General features: G+C 24.7%; 1 protein-coding gene across 1 annotated transcript; it reads left to right on the forward strand.

Annotated features, from left to right (window-relative positions):
• The first annotated feature begins 247 nt into the window (after positions 1-247).
• Positions 248-22,170, forward strand: LOC129981729 (probable ATP-dependent RNA helicase DDX23). The gene is made up of 18 exons (XM_056092690.1): positions 248-339; positions 2,168-2,235; positions 3,584-3,637; positions 3,852-3,995; positions 6,679-6,796; positions 7,105-7,243; positions 8,681-8,826; positions 11,114-11,290; positions 11,399-11,478; positions 12,068-12,293; positions 13,571-13,716; positions 14,479-14,656; positions 15,872-15,961; positions 16,321-16,470; positions 17,348-17,499; positions 18,258-18,366; positions 19,642-19,816; positions 21,719-22,170. The coding sequence occupies exons 2-18, from the start codon at positions 2,168-2,170 to the stop codon at positions 21,940-21,942; spliced, it is 2,376 nt and encodes a 791-aa protein (XP_055948665.1). The 5' UTR covers positions 248-339; the 3' UTR covers positions 21,943-22,170.
• Positions 22,171-23,508: the final 1,338 nt, after the last annotated feature.

Consider the following 23,508-nt stretch of genomic DNA (forward strand, 5'->3'; position numbering starts at 1 on the left):
AAAATATCGTAATCCGCCTTAGTCTATTGCTCATTAAATTGAAATTTGTATAATTTTGCATCATAAATTACACATGAACAACCCAATGAGCCCAGAAGTGGCCGGCTCTTGATTTTATTCATTTGCCTTATTTTTATCTTTCTATTTAACTTTCTTTCAGCTTTATTTTTTTCTAACCGCTATTCTAATCGCGTTCCCTGAAATGTTAAAATATATTTTTAACTGTAACATTGCTCTACGATGGTCTGGATTTAACTGTAACTGTGACTACGCTGAAATTGATGTGTTTTATTTGTTTATAAACTTAACTTTCGTTGATTGAAAATCATATTTAATAAGGTGAGTCAAAAAATTCATATTTTTTCAGAATATTTATTTTTTTATTGCATCCTAATGATTTCTTTGAAATATGTAATTTTCTTTGTGTTGTATGTTATTGGTTAATACATTTGATGGAATGAATTCTGAAATGCGTTTACCCGACATAAAATAAATTTAGCACTTTCCAAATAATATCTTTTTAATACAGTAGTAACTAATTAATTTGTACATTAATTTAGTCACAATTGCATGAGGCGATTGTAACTTTGAAGATTTCTAAACTTATTTTTTCTCTTACTTAGTTAATATTTTGCAATAGTAAAAAAAACTGAATCAATTTCTCAAAAGGAAAAACGGACTCCAAAAATGTGTTTAAAGTTTTCTCACTTTAAAATAGTAACGATCAATATTTATTTCTCTTAACTTCCGTCTAAGTAAAATATTAAAATATATATATATATATATATATATATATATATATATATATATATATATATATATATATATATATATATATATATATATATATATATAAATCAGGAACTGTGTTTATCAGTTTTCCCAGATGCAAAATTAACAATTAAAAATGCCATAGAATTAATTTTAAAATTAAATGTACCAAATAACTTTTGGTTTATGGGAGATGAATGTAATGGAATGTTTATTTGATAATTATATTTTTTGGTAATTTATAAAAAAGAACTTTTTGTTAATCAGCTTTTTTTGTTCTTATTCTATTCATAAATACTATATTTGATTAGCATAAGCTTTACATAATTTTTGCTTCCTCATAGTTGTCAATTGTTTTTTTATATATTTGTTATATTTTTTTTGTTAGAATAAAAATATTTATCTCACAATATTTCTTTCTGTTTATAGATATTTTCATAGAATTGTATATAGAAAAAATGATTCTACAATTCCATTGTTTATACTATTTAACTCTTAATAGATTTTAATTGTTCTTTTGTATATTTATTATTTTTGAGGAGAAAATCTGTAAAAATATCTGATTTATCTACATAATTTCATTTCCTCCCCCTCCCAAATTTTATGGTTGGCATAATCAATGACTATTATTTTTATAATTATTTTGCAGTTTGTGCAAGTCAATATTTTTTGTATTTTCCTTGATGTTTCCTTTTTGTCAAAAAGAAAAAAATGCTTTGTCTAACATTAAATATACTGTTTATTTATTACATTGAATATACTGCTTATTTAGAATTGGATTTAATGAATGTTATGCTATTATATGTTGGAAATTTTTTTATTGTATTAATTTATTTAGCATTAAGTATATTTCTTTAATATTTAATAGAGAATATAAATTAATATTTTAATATCAAAAATATTAATTTTCCGTATTTTTTGAATATAAATTGTCTAATGAACATGCTATGAAATATATATCTTCTTTCGATTCAACATGAATAATTTCACTTGAACATTATAATTTTGCTGTGTATGTAACATATATAGCTTATATTGATACTTTTATACTACCCCATGTCAGAGATTGTTTCCAAAGATCACTCTAAAATAGTTGATTTTTTTAAACTAATATTCACTAATTGTAAATATATTCTACATTATATACAAGATTAAATAAGAGTATTATATCTGATAATGTGTTTAGTGATGCTAAGTTTTAAATAACTATAAATAAACAATATGTTTATTTTTGTGTTTGCATAATAGCTGATAATTTATGTAATTTTAAAATTGATTGTTTTGTGAAGTATTAACGATTTTACTAAATTTTTTTTTACCATTCTGCAATATTGCAAATTCTTGCTTAAAATTACGTATTTTTGGAATTTTTATTTGATTTAAAATTTATTTTCAGATGGACTATGTAGATAAGCGCAATTCTGAACATGCTATAGATAGATCAAGATCTGAAAAAAGAAGAAGGTAATCACAATTTTATAAATACTTTTCATATAGATACTATATTTTAGCTGTGTTATTGTGATGGTATATCTAATGGATGTATTAAAGTATTTATATTCGTATATATGCTTCTTGAAATTTAATAGTTTATTTCTTTGTTTTATTGTTTTTCTTTTGCAATATTTTTACTAAACACAAATTTGTAAATAATCAAAATGATTTTTTCCATCAATCTTCTAGTTAAATTAAGCTTTGAATGTAAATTTTTGAGATAATTATATGATTTTTCTAAACTATACCAGTGGTAATTCCGTATCTTTGTATTTCAATCATTTCTGCTGTAAAATTTTTTATTAGGATCCAGTTTGTTGAGTTTCATTGAATAAAATACCATATTGTTTTGAATGAATGACTAAAATTTGGTGCAAAAAAAGTGGAAATATATGCAGCTTACTGCCAGATTATACAATAAAGGAATTTTCATTAAATTTATGAGTTTTTTTTATGTATTATCTTGCATGTATGCAGGTTTTTTTTTTGTAAGAATAAAAAAAGTAAAGAAAAAAAATTGAGTTAAAAAATAAATAAAGGTCATAAACAAGTATAATTTCTGATCTCATTAATTTTAAAGAAGAAGGAAATTCAAGTAAAGTACATTTTTATTTATTAATAGAAACAGAATAGACAAAATATTAAATTCAGTGAGGTAGATACTTATTATTTTATTTTAAAAAATATTTTTGTCATTCTTTTTGAAAATTTGCTATTTACATCACTCAAGCATATTCAAAATGATATTTAGTCATTTAAAAGTTGAAGGGACTTGTTTCATAGACATAATATTATCTTTGAAGCAAGTACTTTAACTTTTGTACTTTCGCTTCATGTTTATAGGTGAGTGGCAAAATCTAAACATTCCTTTAATTTAATTGAAAATGACCACAAACCCTACAAATTTTGAAATTTTACTGAAAAGTCTACTTTTTATCTATTTCTGTAATCAAATGGGACTAAATATTTCCATCAAATTTGATTTGATTAGCATTATAAAAATTCGTTTTTTTTTAATTCATGTCAAGTTTACGAATATTCTATGTAGTTATTTCTTATGTAATTTTTATGCACACTATATATGAATTATACATTTTATTTTATGAATAAAAGTACCACTTATGAGAATTGAATATACTTCTTCCTTTTATGTTGTTGGCATCATATAATGGATCTAAATTTTCAACAAGATGTATATACTTTCATTATACTAATAATACATCCTGTGGATAATGTGATTTGATTCAGTGATATAAAGTCTTGAACTTTATTGTTAATTTCGGTATAAAAATTTTGTTTTTCTTATTTTAAATTCCAGATCACGTTCACGCAGTCCTCGTCGGCATAAAAGATCTCGTAGTAGAGAAAGAAGGTATCTGCTTATAATTTATAACTATTATTATAATTTTTATTAAAGTTTTTTTATAAATTTATTGTTGCTTTGATAAATTAACATGAATAGTATGAAATATTTTATTTGTGTTGCATAATTAAAATTATTTTAAATTATTATATACATGCTGATTATTGTGCTGTTTACTTTTTTTGTGTCTAATAGATATACTAATTTTCCTTTATTGTGTTAGGTCACGGTCAAGGAGTAGAGATAGACACAGACATAAAGAGAGAGATCGTGAAAGAGATAAGCACAGGTCAAAAGATAAAGATAAATCCAGAGATAAAGACAAATCTAAACATAAGGACAAATCCAAAGACAAAGATAAAAACCAGTAAGTTTTTATACAGGTGCAAGGTATTTCAATGTAGTTTTGATTTTGTTTCATTTATATCAATAATTAGAAAAAAAGAACATTCAAATAATCAATGAAAAAATGTATTTAACATTTACGCATGCAATGAACTCTTATCAATGGAATTGGATGGCAGGTCAATCCCAGATTAAAAAAACAATAATAAAAAAAAGTCTATGATTAATCCTCAAAATGACTGAAAGAGGGCACAAAAATACTTTTGAATTATTTTTATTTACTGGACCTGCAAATATAATTATGACTTCAAAAATAATATATATCTGTACTTACAAATTTGTTGTTTTACTTTTTTAACCCCTTGCTTGCCGCAGGCGTATATATACGTTTCTCTAAGTCAATGTATTAACTGCCCCTGCCATATAAATATGTCTTGCAACTATATACATATATGTATACGTGGCACTGGGGACTGAATCTCGCAAGTTCTATTCGGCAGATAAGGGGTTAAAAATTTGTGATTGAAGCTTCTTTAACAACATATTGAGACTGGTAATCACAAAAGATTTGACAGCGTAATAGACTTATAATGATCATATATTTATGGTTGCTGTTTTTCTATATTATATTTATGCTTCTATGGACAACTGCCCCAGAAATATTTATAATCAATTAAAATCTTAAGATGTCTAGTAGGAGATTGTCTATTCATAAGAGTACCTTACATACATAATTATGCTACTGAACTTAGCCTAGTATTATCATTTAACAATGACTATGCTCATTTAGTGGTTGTTCAATCTATGTCATTTCATATGAATTCATTCTTTTTAACAAGCGTGCCTATCAATATACCATTATACTTTTAGTATTTATGATATTTTTTTTCATTTGACAGGGTAATCAACCCAAAATATGCGTTGTATTTCTCTGTGAAATACTACTTTTTCTATTTTAAGTACTATTTTTTGCTTTTCTTTACTAAAGAATTTAAATCTGGAATGTTTATTTATTTTTTGCTGGTGTTAGATGATACACTCATTTTTTAAAAATTCTCTGTGATATTGAAAAAAAAAAAAATCTACTATGTATTTGTTTCATAAAACCATATTAAATATTCAACTGACAATAATCTTTTAATTTCTCATATTCAAAAGAGGTAATGTTGTAATTATCAAAAAATTGGAACTCAAGGATTTGCTGAAAATTCATGTTTCAGAATTCTTTGAATCCAAAAAACTTTTTCGGCACTATATCTGTTAGTCTGTGAACAAAAAAAAAACTTTAAACTGCTTTGAGGTTGACGAATGACATTTGGACTAACAACCAAATTTGAAGATTTCTATCATATTATGAACAAAATCCATTTTCAGAAAGTCTGTCTGGCTGTTCCAATGCAAGTTAACTCAATAACTTCAAAATGCGAAGTGATACATAGATAAAGTTGAGTACACTACTATAGCCTATAAAATATAGTTTTTATCAAATTTTGAATCAAATCTGTCAAATAGGTGACCATTTGTTATTAGTCTGTACTTTTGCATATATATAAATACAACAACTTCCGTCAGTGAAATTTGGTGTGTGATCTTCCTTCATATTACTTCATTAATGACAACTGTAGTTCTGTACCAAATTTTAGTGTCAGTCAGTCAGCAAAAAAGGTGTCTAATATATATATTATTATCTTGATGGATTTAATAATAAAGCTAGATTCAGGCCAGAGATCTATATTTTTTTTAACTATCATTCACCGATGCCTTGCTAGATGTTTGTGGCTTTACCCAAGATTTTCAATTTTATTTGAGGGGAATTGGATAAAAAAGTCTTGTTTCTAGTTTCGTGACTTTTTATTACCAATTACAGCAGGCTTTGGTATCAAACAGCTCTAAAATGACATTTCATTAAAACATTCAAAGAAAGAATTCTTTAGTATTAATATTAATTGATTTTCAAAACTTCTTTGCAATATTTGTTTTCATTTATGGTGAAATTCCTTAAATAATCAACTTATTGCTGAAGTTGTATGTCTGTTTGGTATTATCAAAGTCAAATCATAAAAAATAGAGTTACTTCTTTGATTACATTAATAACATGTTTCTCTATAAGCCGATAAAAAATTTCAACAAGTGAAATCAAAGGGTTTTAAATTGAAAAATGATAAACTGTAGTTGAATTTTGAACTGTTGCTCCTTGTTTGACTCTGATTTTATACAGATAAGCTATTTTGATTGACTAGTACGTGATAAATCCATTCAAAATCCACCTGCTGATGTTGGTCTTGAAGGAAGTTATCTGTTAAGGTACTTTCCTTGTCCTTTGACCATGGCTTAGAAATTTATAGCTAGTTTCAGAATAGCTTGCAAATTGCTTCAAAATAGGACATTGATATAACTAAACTCTACTTTAAAAAGAAAAGATTGTGTGGTTTATTTATTTTTTTATCTAGTAAACAAAGGATAAGTATAACACATATCTGATATTCTGTTACCTTACCTATTGAATTGTACTTATATTATTGTTCCAGTTGATCTTTTACAACATATTGTTATCTTGTGTTGTAAAAAGTTTACACTTTAAAAATTTTACTGTAAGCATATCAAGAAACAAATAAAAAATTATATTTTCTTTACAATATCTGAAATTTCTCCTTCATATTTGATTTTAAAATTGATCAAATTATCTTAATTTTATTTTTGCTTAGTGTCAAAGATGAGGCTAATGATGAGGAAGAAGGAAAGAATGATAAAATTAAAAAAGAACCTCTTTCTCTTGAAGAGCTTATGGCCAAACGTCAGGCAGAAGAAATGGCAAGAAGCAAAGTGAGTATGAAATACTTAACAGTGTAAATAATCACTGAATGATAAAAGGAAAAATTTAAAGTAGATTGATTTCTTTTTTTAATAAATTTAAAAAGAATCTTCTTATCCAGAAAGTTGTTTCTGTTGAACATAGTTCAAATATAAATTTCTTAATGTATTCTCATATGTTAATGCTGAAACTTGAACTTTTGGATATTACCATTATATAAAAAGCTTGTGTTGTGTAGTTGTAAAACTATTTTTAAAAATTTTCTCATTCTAAAATAAAAAAAATTATATCCTTAAAAAATCTTCATCTTTCTATCTAGCCTGTGTTTTTAACGAAAGAACAAAGAGCTGCTGAAGCATTGAAAAGAAGGCAGCAAGAAGTCGAAGAGCAACGAAAAAGAATGGATGAAGAAAGAAAGATTAGAATGCAATTCATGGAAGAAGCTAAGCATTCTCAGGGTGAATATTTATGTTTTTTAATTAATATTACCCTGCTATATGAAGAAAGAAATTTAAAAATTCATACAAAGCTTCATTACTAAAATTCCATTATAAGCTTCATTTTTCTTATTTTTTCCCTAGTATTTTAAATGAATAATCTCAAATGATGTTACATTTTGCATGATATTTGTATGCCTATTCTCTTTTGTTATCTTGCAATATTATATCCCTTCCTCTTTTATAATATGTTTAATTGATTCTAAAATAAGCTGCTAACATAATAATTTGATGTGCATCTCATATTCCCTTTTAATAAAACACATTTTGTTGTAAATTTGCATTAACCTTATAAAAATTGTATGTATAATATAATTTATAAAAATAGAACAAAGACTATACATTAATAAAACTAATAAATGCTTTTTTCTGATTTATTATTTTTCTATTATTATAATATATATAGAGATATATATTTCTACTCAGTGTAATGTATTGTTTTAATTAAATTAGGAGTTAAAGTTACTTTCAAATTTCAAATTGACTCTTCATGATTTTCTTGGCTTTTATTTGGGGAGTGTGGCAAAGGGTTGCCATATGAGTAAACATGCTTTTGTTTATCTGTTGGATATAATAATAATGAAATCTAATTGCTCTGTTGTAATAATGAGAGGTGGGTAACTTGACTCTACTACTGCTGTACTTATTTCCTTCAAGAGGGGTTGGCCATTGCAGGTGCCATTTAAGACTCGTCCTTAGTTTCTGTCTCTGTGTTATCATGATAATAATCATGCAGAATAACCCTGATTGTAAGGCTAGGGTAAATCCTTTGTAATTGTCAATTTCTTACCTTTAAATCAGGCACTTACATATTTGTTTTCCAATTTGGAAAAATTTCTGTAGGTTTAAATCATTTTTAATAAAAAGAGTGTCCAATTCTTAAGCTATTGTCTGATTAGTTTTCATTGAAATTTCAATGTCATGTAATTTTAAATTTTTTTTTTTTTTTTTTTTTGCTATTTGTTGAACCAAAATAAATGTAAGTTAAAATTTGGTGTTTATAGATATTATTCATTTTTAAAATCTGTTCCAATTTTTCTTAAAATATTACTAAAATGATTTAGTCCATCATATTCATTTAAAAAATATTACAAAATGTTATGCATTGAGAATATAATTTTGCTTTATTAATACATTAGCCCTTGTTTGTATAATATATTGATTCTCTGAAGTTACTTTGTAGAGTAAATTCTTGCAATTTGAATTAATGTTTCATTTTGGAAATAGAAGTAATGTATTTAAGAAATCCTTGTACTTAAATGCCAATATTTAGGTTTTTAATAGTTTGTATATTTAAATACATCTTTTAATAAAAATTATTCTTCATTTTATTAAATACAATTATCAATATTTCATGAACTATTTCTAAAATTGTGTAAATTATCTCTCCATTCACAGAGAATGATAAAGAAAGAGAAAGACGTGAAAGAAGAGAGAAAAGAGAAGCAGAAGAAGCAAATGCTCTGAATGCTACTGCTACAGAGACAGACCGTGACAAAGTTAGAGAAATTAAAGACAAAGAAAAGGAGCTGGAGGCCATTCGAGTAATTTGCTATAAATATATATTTTTATATTCTTAATACAAAGAGATGGATTTATTTATTTTAGCAGATTTAAATGGACTTCTTGGATTTCTACCATTCAAGCTTGTATTTTAGGCTAAAAAACTTCTATTACCTTTATTTTGCAAGGAAAATGTTATTGTGACTCCTAGTTTATATGTTATAGTTGATATAATTAACAGGTTTTTACTACTAATAAAGATGAATCTGTGTTGTAACTAATGAGGCCATACCATCTGACCTACAGTTACGAAATTTGGCACGAGTATATAACTCAAAGGTTGGGAATATTCACCTTTGAGTGTGTTTTTTTTTTGTTGAAATTTTAAAAAGAACTTCAATTAAATGAAATTAAACTTGATTTTATAATTTTTTTGCTGTTAACATATATAAATATTCTTATACAAAAAGAAATTCACACTGGTTTAAAATGTAAAAAATTGTCTTTTTAATCACACCAATTTAATAGTTGTGTAACTTTTTTCTGCAATCTGGCATTTAAAAAGATTTTTTTTTTTTTTTTTTTTTGCTAAATTTCAACAATAGAACATTGCTGCTCTAAATTTCCAGTTATTTTCCAGTTTATCCTTGTGATTTTTTTTCTCCATTGTTGAAAGTTATAGAAGAAGGATTCTGTTTAACGTCTGTGTTATATAAAAGAAAGAAAAAAAAAGTTGAAGTTACAATAATGCGAAATTTAGAAGATAGATGAACCACATATTTATTGTGAATAGTATCAGAATGTCATTAGAGTAGTTTCCATTTGACAGATTCATGTACACAAGGAGCTCAACATACGTAAAAATAATTAAAATAACATGGCTTGAACATCTGATGATTTCATGGAATCATGAATGGGCATAAAACTATTTAACTATTAACTATAGGACCATTTAACTGAATTTAAATATAACCAATATTAACGTTGAACCAGCTAGTAGCCAGTGATTAGTTATTAATAAAAACTGGTAAGAATGACAAATTGATTTACCATATAGACCATTAAAGACTTTGATTATAACATATATATATTAGTGAAAAATAATTTAGGTCATTGAAGTATTAATGATCTGAATTTATTAAGTAAATATATACCTCTTTCTTTTGACAATAGCAGTCATAGAATAATAAAAACCATGACATTAAAGATCTGATTTAACTCTTTTACTGTGGATTTTTTAAAAATAATTTTTTCCCACCCCATTTTCTATAAGTGTAAAGACTATGGACTTCATATATATATATATATATATATATATATATATATATATATAACAGGTTTATTCCTTGGAATTCTACCCTTGTTGGTTTTTGTACCAGAGAGCAGAACAAAATAATTATCACAATAAAAAAAAATTATGTATAAAACTATATTATTGTGAGCTATCATGAAAGCCTATTTATTTATTTACAATGTTTAATCAATATTTTCTACAAGAAAATTAGCACTTTTTAGTAGATCAAAACTAGAGTAAGTGCATGCACAGGATTAAAATATTTTTGTAAGAATAATTTTTAGTGGATAAATCAGATGTACCATATAAAGACTAAATATGAACTTTTAACATCTATCTTTGTTCTATAGCTGGGACATGTTACAATGAATTCCAATATAATTTTTCTGGCAATAGTAATTTTTTAATTCTGAATATGATATATATGCCCTATTAAAGTTAAAGGTTTATCCCATTATATATCAGTATGTTAGAGTATTAAAGAGTAATATGGTACAAAAATAATTAATTAGTTAGTTAAAATAAAATAGTTTATATTATTATAATTTTCAAATTAATTTGATTTTTTGACTGTTAAATTAAATAATTAATAATAAAAATTTTCATCTTTCTTGTTTGCTAATTAAATATAATATTTCTTTTTTGTAGTCTAAAGAATAATCTTATTGTTTTTTTTTTTCTTCTTAATACCCATTTTCATTAATAATATGAACTTCTTCTAACTGAACTTCATTAATAATATGAACAGTTGTCTGATTTAATTATTGTTTCTTAAATATAAAGTTTCCATTTTTATGATATGCATTTATAAAAATGTATTTTTTAATGCTTGATAATCTGAATTTAATTGGATAATTTAATTCTGTTTTCACGAAATAAGATTAATTAATTTTTTAAAAATCAAATTTCTGTTTATATTTTTTTATTATTTTTGGGTATTTTTTTTCCATTATGTATATTTTCATTCATACTATACTTGAAATCATATGGTTTAGATTTTCAAAATTTTTGATTAAAATGTTCTTTTTTTTTAGGAAAGATATTTAGGCTTAATGAAAAAGAAAAGACGTGTTCGTCGTTTGAATGATCGGAAATTTGTTTTCGACTGGGATGCATCTGAAGACACAGCTGTTGATTATAATCCTATATACAAGGAGAGGCACACTGTCCAGTTTTTTGGTCGAGGACATGTTGCTGGTATTGATTTAAAAGTAAGTTTTTAAGTTTGAGTAAATTTATTGAATCAATCATTTTATTTTAAGTTACAGTTTTTTTTTTTAAATTTCTAATATTTTATTAATATAAAAATATTATTCCAGAGTCAAAAGAAAGAACAATCAAAATTCTATGGTGAATTACTTGAAATGAGAAGAACTGTTGCAGAAAAAGAACAGGAAATGTATGATTATTTTTAAATATCTATCATCTTGCTAGTTGCATTATTTTTTTTCTTTCAATGAATTTATATAAATATTATAATTTTTCTTTTTGTCTTAGATTAAGTAAATTTGTTACTTGTTGTTACTAATAGTCTTTTCTTTATGCATTTTTCTCTCTGCCTGTAATGTAGTATTTAATAATATGGTATACAAATTTTATACCTTTGATATAAAAATTAATATAAAACTATTAACCAAGTTTAGGATAAATTGCATCATATCAAAAGTGGAAAATAGTCCCCCCCCCCCAAAAAAAAAGTTAAGCTTGTTAAGCTTTTGATATCTAAATTGTTCATAGACTGAGATTATTCATTGAATGATCAACAATTGGTATTTCAAAATAAGTATATTATAATAAAAATGTTATGCTTTGGTGAATTTTTTTTTTTAAATCTTATTTTCTATCTCATGGCTATAAATATATTATATTTGTCTTATTGTAGCTTTTAAATTTAACAGTCATGTTTTGTATTGAATTTCAAAATATGTTTTAAAATTTATCCTTTTATGTTTGTTTACATTGTATTTATCTCATCATTTTTTTTATAGAATACGTTTGAAGAAAATCAAGAGGAAAGAAGATAAACAGAAATGGGATGATCGTCATTGGTCTCAAAAATCAATAGAGGAAATGACAGAGAGAGATTGGCGTATTTTTCGTGAAGATTTCAATATATCTATCAAAGGAGGTCGTATACCAAATCCTATTAGACACTGGAAGGAGTCTGGATTGACTAAGCCAATATTAGATATAATTGATCAATTAGGTTATAAGGTATACTATATCTAATTTTTTTGATAGTGCTCTAATTAACTTTTAGTTGTACAGTATGCTGTTGGCTAATTTTAGGCTTAAGTACATGTCATTGGTAAACATAATCCATAGACTAACTTGATATCTTGGTAATTTTTTTGGTAGTTACTTGCTAGTTGCAATGAATATGATATCTTTGAGGATTAATTACTGGCATTTGATTAATACTTAAATACCTGTTTATCAAAATCAAATTCGTATTTTCCAAAGTTTATTTTTCTCAATCCTTATTAAATTTTATTAAGCTATAGACATCAGATTATTTGATTAAATACACTTATACACTATTAGATTTCTACAATAGAATATAGATAGACATATTTTTTTCCCCTTCTCTGGGATACTATATAGTAAAGACAAATATCATACAATACTTATGCAAGACTTTACAAACAATGTAACTTTATATCCTGGAATAGAACAGGAAGAATAAAATTCTGTTAGTTTCCCTTTAAAAAAATGCATAGATATATATATTTTAACATTTTGTAAAAAAAAAAAAGAAAAAAAGAGTGATTTTGTCAATAATTTGACAATATGAAAGTTACAGAAAAATTTTCTGTGCTTGCAATATTTTTTCTTATTTATATTAATGTAGGATAATTTTATTTAAACTAAATCCAGAAATTAAAATATTTATGCCAGATATAGATATTTAAATCTTTTATGTTAATTATTTAAAGGGTAATTTCTATTTATTGGTGAGGAATGTGAAGTATTATAAACTAGAAAGTAAATGAAATTTGTAATTTTAAGAAACATACTTACTTGGCATATATATCAAGTAAAATTGGTACTGAATTGCAAAAAGCGAGGAAAGCATTATCCATTGCATGCTTCCATTAATATAAAAAAAATTTATAATGTGCATATTTGGTATTCTGAAATCTTAAATAAAAGCTGTTAATCATCGAACCAAATTTAAACCAGGGGCTCTCTCTGAGGCAACAGACCTTTGAATCTTTATTCATCTTAACACACCAGAATTTCAGTATAAGATAACTGTGATTTATAATTACATTGACAATATCCTTTCATTAATTTATTACATTTGAATCGTTTTCGAATATTTTTTTTTAAGTGAAAATTATCATGGATACTGTAATATGGATTAGAAAATACAACTTATTGTTATTTTTTATTTATTCAATGAAAGACCTTTATATGTTTTTAAAATATTTTTTGTGTGTATGTTCATTTGGTGTATAAATATGCATACTTATTTTTATTTTGTGTAGGAACCAACTCCTATTCAGCGACAGGCCATTCCTATTGGTCTCCAAAATCGTGATATCATTGGTGTTGCTGAAACTGGTAGTGGTAAAACATTAGCCTTCTTAATTCCACTTCTAGTATGGATTACATCTTTACCAAAGATTGTGAGGTATGTGGATAGGAATTTTTTAAAATTATTCTATACTTTATTTTTTTGCTAATACCTCCACCCCCCCTTAAAGAATTAAAAATGTTGAATCCTTCACTTAATCAAAATTTTTTTTATGACCTACTGCTTTTTAAAATATTATTACACAAATATTGTGTCTTTGAGACTCCATACTAATAACTAGAATGACTATTAAATCTTTTAACTTAAAAAATAACTTTATTATTTAAACTGTAATTTTTTTTAACCTTTCTGTAAAAGTATAAAACAATTTATTTAACTTCCATCTCAATAGTAATCAAATTTCTACCAAAATAAAACAGAATATAACTAAACAAAAAGAACTTTTTATAATTTTTAAAAAGTTATTCCTGAAAAGATTAACTTTTTATTTAATTTTTGCTGGTGATGCTTGCTGAATGGAAAAAAGGAAATGAAAATTTGTTCTCATACTTTTTAAACTGCTTTGTGCTGAAAAATACTGGCATCACAAAAGTTCTTATAGGATATTGTTTTTTAAATGCATTAAAATTCTCTAAATAATCATTTTAAATTAAAATTTCTTTTAGTTAAAATTAACTAATGCTTCATTTTCTTATTTGTTTCTTTAGAATCATTGCAAAACTTTTGTTATAAAAATGAGATCAAGAAATTTTTTCACAAAAATAAGATCATGGTCAGAGAATGTTAGTCTATCTTTAAGACTACTGAATCATTATCTAATATTTACATAATTTCCTTCTTCTTTTTTTCCCCCTCCAGAAATGAAGATATAGATCAAGGACCATATGCTATAATTATGGCTCCAACTCGTGAGTTGGCTCAACAAATTGAAGAAGAAACTATCAAATTTGCCAAAACTTTGGATATTCGTACTGTAGCTGTTATTGGTGGTTTGTCTAGGGAAGAGCAGGGCTTTAGACTTCGACTTGGATGTGAAGTATGATTTAAATATACATATATAGATTTATTTTTTTTAGAAATATTTTTATTAATATTTTATATTGTATAAGATAATCAGTATTTTTTAATAGCATCTTAAGCCATATATTTGTAAAAAAAAAGTGATTTATATTTATTAATATTTATTATTGCAAATACATTTCTCTTTTTATGTTGAATGCTGGAATTGTTAAGCATTATAATTTAAACAATCATTTAATTTTATAATGCTATGAAAATTATTTTTCATATCGCAGATGGTAAAATTTAAATGTAATTCACAAAGATTGCAATTTTTATTTTTTCTCCTTTTTATGTATCTGTAGCAATTTATTATTCAATTTAAACAGAATATCATCCAGATCTATAGGAGATAATTGTATTTTCAGTGTTGTAATGTCCTATAAAGCTGTTAACATTCTCATGTATAATCAATGTTTTTAAAAAATTTTTTTGTCTGTAATAGTCTATTGTGCATTAGTATTAATCATTATATACATCCATTGATCTTATTGTATTTAATAATTCCATTTTTATGGACCTTTATAAAATAGAATCGTATCAAATTGCTATTTGGCCTAAAGCTGTATATGCTTTTCAATTTACAATGAAATTTGTTTTGAAATTGATTTTTTTTTTTCATATATAGAAAAACAATTTATTCAAATGTTATCTGAAATAAAATCTTAAAATCTGTATTTAATATTTGTCTATTAAATACAAATTATTAAACAAATCAGATTATAATTAATAGAAATTTTTTAAACCATGTGTTATTTTCTATCAAATATATTGGCAGGTTTGCTATGCTCAGAGACTCCAACACAGGTATAAATCATATCATCTGATCATAATTCTAATTCAGATATCCATTACAAAATCCTTCTGTTTACAAAATGAGTTTCTAATCTAACTATGCTGATTTAAACTGCTTTGAAGATAAAAATTCTGATTAATTCAAGGAATCTTACTTATTTGTGGAATTTTAAGGTACTATAATTCTTGATAATATATTACAGCTTATATGTAATGTAAGGCAATCAATCTGCTGTTTGGATATTTTCTGTTGTTTTCAGTGTTCTGTTTATTGAATTTTTCATTTTAGATATATACAGTGATGTAACAGATATTAAATCATGAAATTTCCTGTAATTTTTTTAATAATGCTTAACCATGCTCCTCATATATATATATATATTTGAATTTGTTTCAGATTGTTATTGCTACTCCTGGTCGTTTGATAGATGTTCTAGAAAACAGATATTTAGTTCTAAATCGCTGTACATATATTGTCCTTGATGAAGTAAGTTCTTTGATCTGAATGTTTCATTATTCTGTAATACAAATAATTATTTCAAGGTATTAAATTATAACAAAAATTTGTATTGATATATAATAAATACTGTATGTGAATGAATTCTCATACTAAGGGCAATTGAATTAATTTGTCAAAGATATTATTTTGTTCTCTTACATTCCCCTCCCCCTTAAATGATTTTTGAGACAGATTCAATCATGTTTAAAGTGCTTTAATTAAAAAAATATTTTGGAGGTAATTTAAATTATTTTATTCTTAAGTCTGTCAATTTTTTGAAAACTAATCTATAGCTTGCCTTTCCTTTTTCTTAATTGATATTTTTAAATTGAAAATATCTGTTTTAGGCTGATAGAATGATTGACATGGGTTTTGAACCTGATGTTCAAAAGATTTTGGAATACATGCCTGTCACAAATCAGAAACCAGACACTGATGAAGCTGAAGATGAGGAGAAATTACTTGCTAATTTCAATTCCAAAAATAAATACAGACAAGTGAGTAAATGAATAATTTATGTTTTAACACTTTTTTTTATTAATTCAATGTCAACATTTAGTTAATTTATTATGCAAGTGGTTATTTTTAATATTTGATTTACCGTATCGTTGAGATGTTTATGATTTATATTTCCCTGTACTTTTTGACTTATTATATAAATATTCACATACAATAGAATATTTTAAGATATATGTATGCGATAAGAATGCACCTAGTACTAAAAGGTTAATAAATGATTTTACTCTACAATCTGCAATTTCAGCTCTATTTTATGTAGGGACTTGTTTCCATTTCACAAAAATGTATATAATAACAAGAAATGAATTAGCTTTGCTAAAAAATAAATGTTACTGTAATTTAGTGATGTTGTTCTGGCAAAGCCTACTTTTTAAATCTGAGTTTTCAAATCAAATCAATTCACTGAATGTGTTCCGAAATTTAAGTATTTTTAAATACTAAAAGAAAAAACGAAGCTATTTTAAATGCATTTGTTTATTCAGATAAATAGAACTTAAAGGAGTGTCTGCCCAAAAAAAGATGGATGAAAAAAAAAAAAAAAAAAGAAAGAAAGCTTGGTTTAATATTATTTGTTTTAAAACTTTATTTATAACATTTTTTTTGTTTGTTTGTTTCAAAACAGATCTTTATGGTGTAAAATTTAGATTAGGATCTTATAATGATTTTTATTCTAAATTAATTATGATAAAATTACATTATTTTAAAGATAAAAGTGTTTAATTATATCCTAACATTTTATTTCTTCTTAATCTAGAATATATATATACTTACACTGATTCCTGAGAGTAATTTCCTGTGCATTGTTTTGCTAATTATTATTCTCAATATTTACTTTGTCATTGTTTTCATTCGCAGACTGTGATGTTTACGGCTACTATGCCCCCAGCAGTTGAAAGGCTTGCTAGATCATATCTGAGAAGACCTTCCATTGTATATATAGGTTCAGTTGGAAAACCAGTTGAAAGAGTTGAACAAATTGTCTATGTTGTCACAGAGAATGTTAAGAGGTATAGTATTAATGTGTTTTTAAATATATATATATATAAACCAATTTTTTTTTTATAAACTGCTGTTTGAAAAAAAAAAAAAAAAAAAAAATGTGAATTTTTGGACAAAATAATTATTGTCAGAAAAAAAAATCTAAACTGCAGTAAAATATCTTACTTAAAAAAATCAAAACTTATCCTATTTATGTAGAAAAACTACATTAAACTAAATAATTATATCTTAGAAAGAAAAAGGAAGAAATTGTACTTGAATCTAATATAATTTAAAGATATAATCAGACTCTTATTTAAAATGTATTGTATTATGAACAGGTTTTTTTATTTAAATTAATGAATAAAATTACTTTTTTTAAACTTGTATTTCTGTAGATGGCAGAAAATTAAGAATATTTGGAGGTTATATATCTCTCTAGAAATTTTTAACAATTTGACTAGAAATTCTGAAGGGCTTGAGAACAATAGCTCAAATTATTTGTATTTGTAATTTAGTCACTTTTTTTTTCCATCTTATAATTTTTATGTTAATCATTTTAAATTCTTTGAATTTGATTTTGATTAAGTTTAAATTATTATAATAATGTTAATTTTAGGGTAAATTAAATTATTAATTGAAAATGACAGATAAAATTAAGTCTTGGAAAAATCTGTTAAGATTTTTAGTGATAGATAATAACTTGTAAAATTATTACTATTTATCATTTGGCCATTAAAAAGAACTTTTTGTTACTAATCCCTTTATTTTTTGTTTTAAATAATAGGAAGAAGCTTCTTGAAATACTTGCTGAAGGTATTGAGCCTCCAGTTATTATATTCGTCAACCAGAAGAAAGGTGCTGATGTTTTGGCTAAAGGGCTTGAAAAGATGGGAGTAAGTAATTTTTTTATAAGCTGAGAAAGTAGGTTTCCCCCTCCCCCCAGTATTTGATAAATATGCAAATAACATAAATTTAATATTGATTTTTTTTTATTAAAATTAAACTGGAAAGCTAAGATTAATATTGACTTATTAAGTTTGGAAATTTAATTCTTATTTTGGCAACCAAATTAATTTTATTTACTCGTTATAGTTTTTGAATGTTGCCACATTTAAATTTATGCTTTGGAGTATAAAAGTATGTAAATCTTGAATCAAAAATGTTTTAATGTATAAATATTTTTCTAATATTAACACAGTTCAAAAACATCTGTAAAATGATTAATAATATATAATGTTGAAGTTTAAATGAATTGTTTATCACTGTTTTATAAATTTACATTATTCTTTTAACAGTATAAAATTATGAAACTTATATCCATTAAAAGTTATTATGAAGAAAACAAAGAGGAATTCAATTTAAAATAAACTATTGTTACAAAGAAGTAGAAAAATAATCATGGAAGAAACATAAAAATTATCTTTTTTTTAAATTTCTATATTTTTTGTATTTTATTTTTGTTATAATTCAAATTCCTGTTTTAAAATGCATTTATGAGATATATTTATGATTCTGTTATCATATTCTATTTGGCATTTATATCTAATAATGTGTATTTGCATGTTATTAAATCTTTCTCATAAAAAAAATAGTCAAACTAGTATTCTTCAATTAAAATCAATGTACAAAAATTTTAGGCCATAAAATAAATGCCAAATTAGATGTGTTACCATGATTAAAACATTGCAGTTTGTTATGCTTATAAAATTTATGCCATAAAAAGTTTATTCTCTCATCATATTTAGAGTTTTCAACTCCTTTTTGATTAAAAAATATTTTGTCTTATTCTATCCGGATGTCTATTTATATTCTCATGAATATATTCATACTAAAAGCTGATTAAGTCAGTTCAACATTCTCATAGACCTACTGGAGAATGGTCCTTTTGTCTGAAGCATTTCAATATAAATATATGATTTAGAAATAACTTTTCTATTTCTTTAATATTTTCTAGAGTACCTTTTCATCTTTTCCAATTTCAATGTTTGCTGTATATTTTTTCATTCTTTATTAAAAAATTATAAAATAATAATTAAAAAAAACCAATTTTATGTTAAATATAATTTATTTGTGTCTAGCAAGAACCTTGATTCTTTAATTTTAATAAAATAATTCTATCATATATTAAATTTGGTTTGTTATTTTGCTAATTTGAAATTCTATTTTAGTACAATGCATGTACTCTCCATGGTGGTAAAGGGCAAGAGCAGAGAGAGTATGCATTGGCTAGTTTGAAAACTGGATCCAAAGATATCTTGGTTGCTACTGATGTAGCCGGAAGAGGTATTGATATCCAAAATGTATCAATGGTCATCAATTATGACATGGCTAAAACTATTGAAGGTAAGTTAATTTTCCTTTTCATTTGCACTAAATTAATATGCATTGAAGTCATCAGTAGTCAGTTTCACTAGTACTTTTGTTTATAATAAGATATTTAAAAAAAAGAAGCCCATTTTCCAGTTGTGTTTTTTTTCTGGTAAAAGAAACTTTGTCATAGTAAAAATTCAGTAATAAATACAGAAATTTAACACTAGTTAGTAATAAATTTAATAAAAATGGAAAAATAATTCAATTTATATTCAGTATTTGACTTCTAAGAGCTTTAAAGAAGTGAAGAAGCATAGAGGGCTAAGCAAACTTTTTAAGATGGGAAAAAAAAAGGGGGAAAAGTGATATTAAAATTTGGTAACAAAATGGTAAATTGTTGGAAATGATATCAAAATTGGACTTCTGTCCTAATAAAGTTTATGTTCCTGATTGTTTAGAACTAATTGAACTATTTTTGAGTAGAGATAAAAAGGTAAGAGAATGTTTTCACAGGTTAAACACTTCTGAGGAAAAAAATCAAATCATATGGCATCACAGTCACATTACAAACATAATCATGTATATATTTAATATGTAATTACAAGTTGCTTGTATTACAAGTTATATGTAATTACAAGTTTCATCACTGTGTTTATATTTTGTGCACACTTTTTAAATGTAAGAAATGAATTATTCTGTAAGTTTGTTTTTTGTTATGAATAAAAGGAAGATGAATTGTTTGAATAAAAATGGTTTCCAGTGCCCAAAAGTACCAAACTAATAAAAGCAAGATATTTGAAAATTTAAAGAATTTATATCATATTGTGTTTCTACAAAATGCAAAATTTTTTCCAACACATCAGTATACATATATGTTAAGTTAATAAGTAGTTTAAGGAAAATTATCTAATTATGTGGAAGGTGCCCACACTGATCATGATGTAGTTGTCATTTTATAAACCATTAGAGACAGATATATAGTTCCAGTTGGAAAAATACTTTAAATAGCATGAAGAGTTACAGTCAATAAATGATGTTATTGATTACTGTAGAAGTAAATGATTGAAACTCCTATTGACTGACTGTAAATATATAATTAATATGAAAAAAATTACAAAAACTAAATTTTTATATAGTAGTACAATGCTATACCATATTTATTACAATATTCCAAGCATGCTGTTTTATATAAGAGGGAAAAAAAAAAACTTTCCTGCAATGAAAATTGAAAGAATTATGAAGCATTAAATTTCATTATTTTAGACCAATCAATTGTTTTCTTGAAGAAATGAGTCCATTGTTCTAAAATTGAGATATTTAAAGCTTCATAACTTGATTAGTTTTAGTTGCAGAACTTTATTTTTTTTTAATCCAAAATACTGGAATGCCAAGAATCTTAACTATTAAATATGATCATTTATCTATATAGAAGTTCATGGCTTGCTTTTTTTTCTTCTGTTGTACATTTATTAAATAAAACAACATAAAAATAATTCTTCATACCTAAATATCTTTTTTTTAAAAATTGGAATTATATATTTATCTCCGACTGTTTAGAAATTAGCTATTGACAATTATAAGATGTTCTGTTTATAAGTGCTTAAAAAAGGCTAATATAGTTTAAATTACATTTATTCTAGTAATTCTAATGTAAATAGCAAATCTTATTATGTCAATTAGACAAAATTTTAGAACTGATGTGAAAAATGAAGACTTAATTCAATTTTTAATATATGAATTAGAATTATATATTACCACTAAAAATATAAAACCATTTCGAACAGCAAAAGAATTATTCTTAAATTTATAAATATCAAGTACAAAATATGTATTTTAATTTCCCAGGCATGTCTTTCTTGTACCATATTAGCATGAATTAATTCCATTAAAATGCATGTAAGGGGTATCTCAGTGAAATGTCTTTTCTTCTTTCAGATTATACTCATAGGATCGGTCGTACTGGACGTGCTGGTAAGCATGGTATTGCAGTGACCTTAATAACTAAAGAAGACTCACATCTGTTTTATGACTTGAAGCAGTTGATTATGTGTAGCCCTATTTCAACTTGTCCTCCTGAACTTGCAAATCATCCTGATGCTCAGCATAAACCTGGAACAGTTATTACCAAGAAAAGAAGAGAGGAGAAGATATTTGCTTAGTTTGTTGTAAGAAAAAAGCATTTGTTAATTTTGCTCATAAAACTTCATATGTTTCATTCAAATGTAAATACTGATGAACTAAAAATATTGTTCAACATGAAGTGTTTTGATGATATTAATGATTGTTGCTGTTGGCATTGTCAGATCTCTTAAAATTGTAAATGACAACCTTTTTACAAATAGATCATAATCTTTTGTCATGGCGAAATAAAAAGGTATTTTTATCTACTTGGTGTGAAGAATGATTTATTTTGTAAATTCTAATTTTGTATACAAATATATATGTTATTTTGTATACGAACGATAATTAATTACTTAATGGATTTTTCAAATGTTATAATTTTTCTTTTAGTTTATTACTAGACTAGCCACATTTGGCGACCAGTTGGTTCACTAGGAGTCCCTTTAATGCCCTTTAAAATGTTCTATTATGTATTTATGTACCTTGGTTTCATAATAGCTTCTTCAGCAAAATAGACATATAACTCGCATTATTATGGAAACCTTGTGATATTTTATTCATTGTGCAATATCTCTATCTAATTTTCTGTTAGCTGCTGAAAGATTTGAACTTTTTTGCAAGCAAATTATTTAAAATATGACTACAGAAAATTGAGTCCTTCAGCATTGTAATCTTATCTGTACCACAAAATATTTTTTTAAATAATTTATTAAAAAAATACTCTTTAATATTTCAAAGAATTGTAAAATAAAAATTTCTCTGATTCCTCATAGAATTCAGTTTTACCTTCAAAAAGATTTAAATATGGTAAATAATATTTTATTTTAATCAATAAATAGACTTTGAAAACAATGATGAAGTCTAAATTTTATATAGTCCTTTAATTTTTACTGTCTATAAATACAGACTAAATTTTATACAGTCTATAAATCAAATTCAAAAAACTTTTCTTGAAAATCTAACATTTCATTCTTTTGTAGACAAGCCTGACTAAGTTATAAAGCTTAGAATATCATAATTTTAGGATTAAACATAAAGGCAATAATTTTTAAAAAAGACCAGTACTGTTACATTTCTGAATGGGGAAATTAATTAATTTTTTTATTTGAGGAATGAAATATCTGTTTCTATAAAAGTGTGAAAGTTATTAATAAAATGAATTATTTCATCTTAAAAAAAAGCAGATAATTCCAAGTCAGTATTATTCATTTTAATATGTAAAGATAAAATAATTTTTCACACTTTTCCCATAATTTTAAATATAGACAATATATAGATAAATAGAAATGATATGATTTAAAATCTTTCATAATTAAATTTAAAAAATCAAATTTATGAAACATGTTTCATGTTTATTTCACTAACTGGAACTGGAGTAGAAAATGACTACAATATTCAATTTTTTTTTTATTGTGTTATGTTTAAGTAGAAGTGGAGTTGTGATTAAAATTCGAGGATAAAAAACTATTGCAATTGTTTTAAACATCTACTATTGAATTATTTAAGAAATGCTTATGTTTTAATAAAAACTTGCTGATTTCAGTTTCTTTTTTATTTTGGAAAAATAAGTTTGAAAAGTCCTGGAAGAAAAGAGATCTCTTGTT

This window comes from Argiope bruennichi, chromosome 8 (assembly GCF_947563725.1).
Source record: "Argiope bruennichi chromosome 8, qqArgBrue1.1, whole genome shotgun sequence".
Classification (NCBI taxonomy): Eukaryota; Metazoa; Arthropoda; class Arachnida; order Araneae; family Araneidae; genus Argiope; species Argiope bruennichi.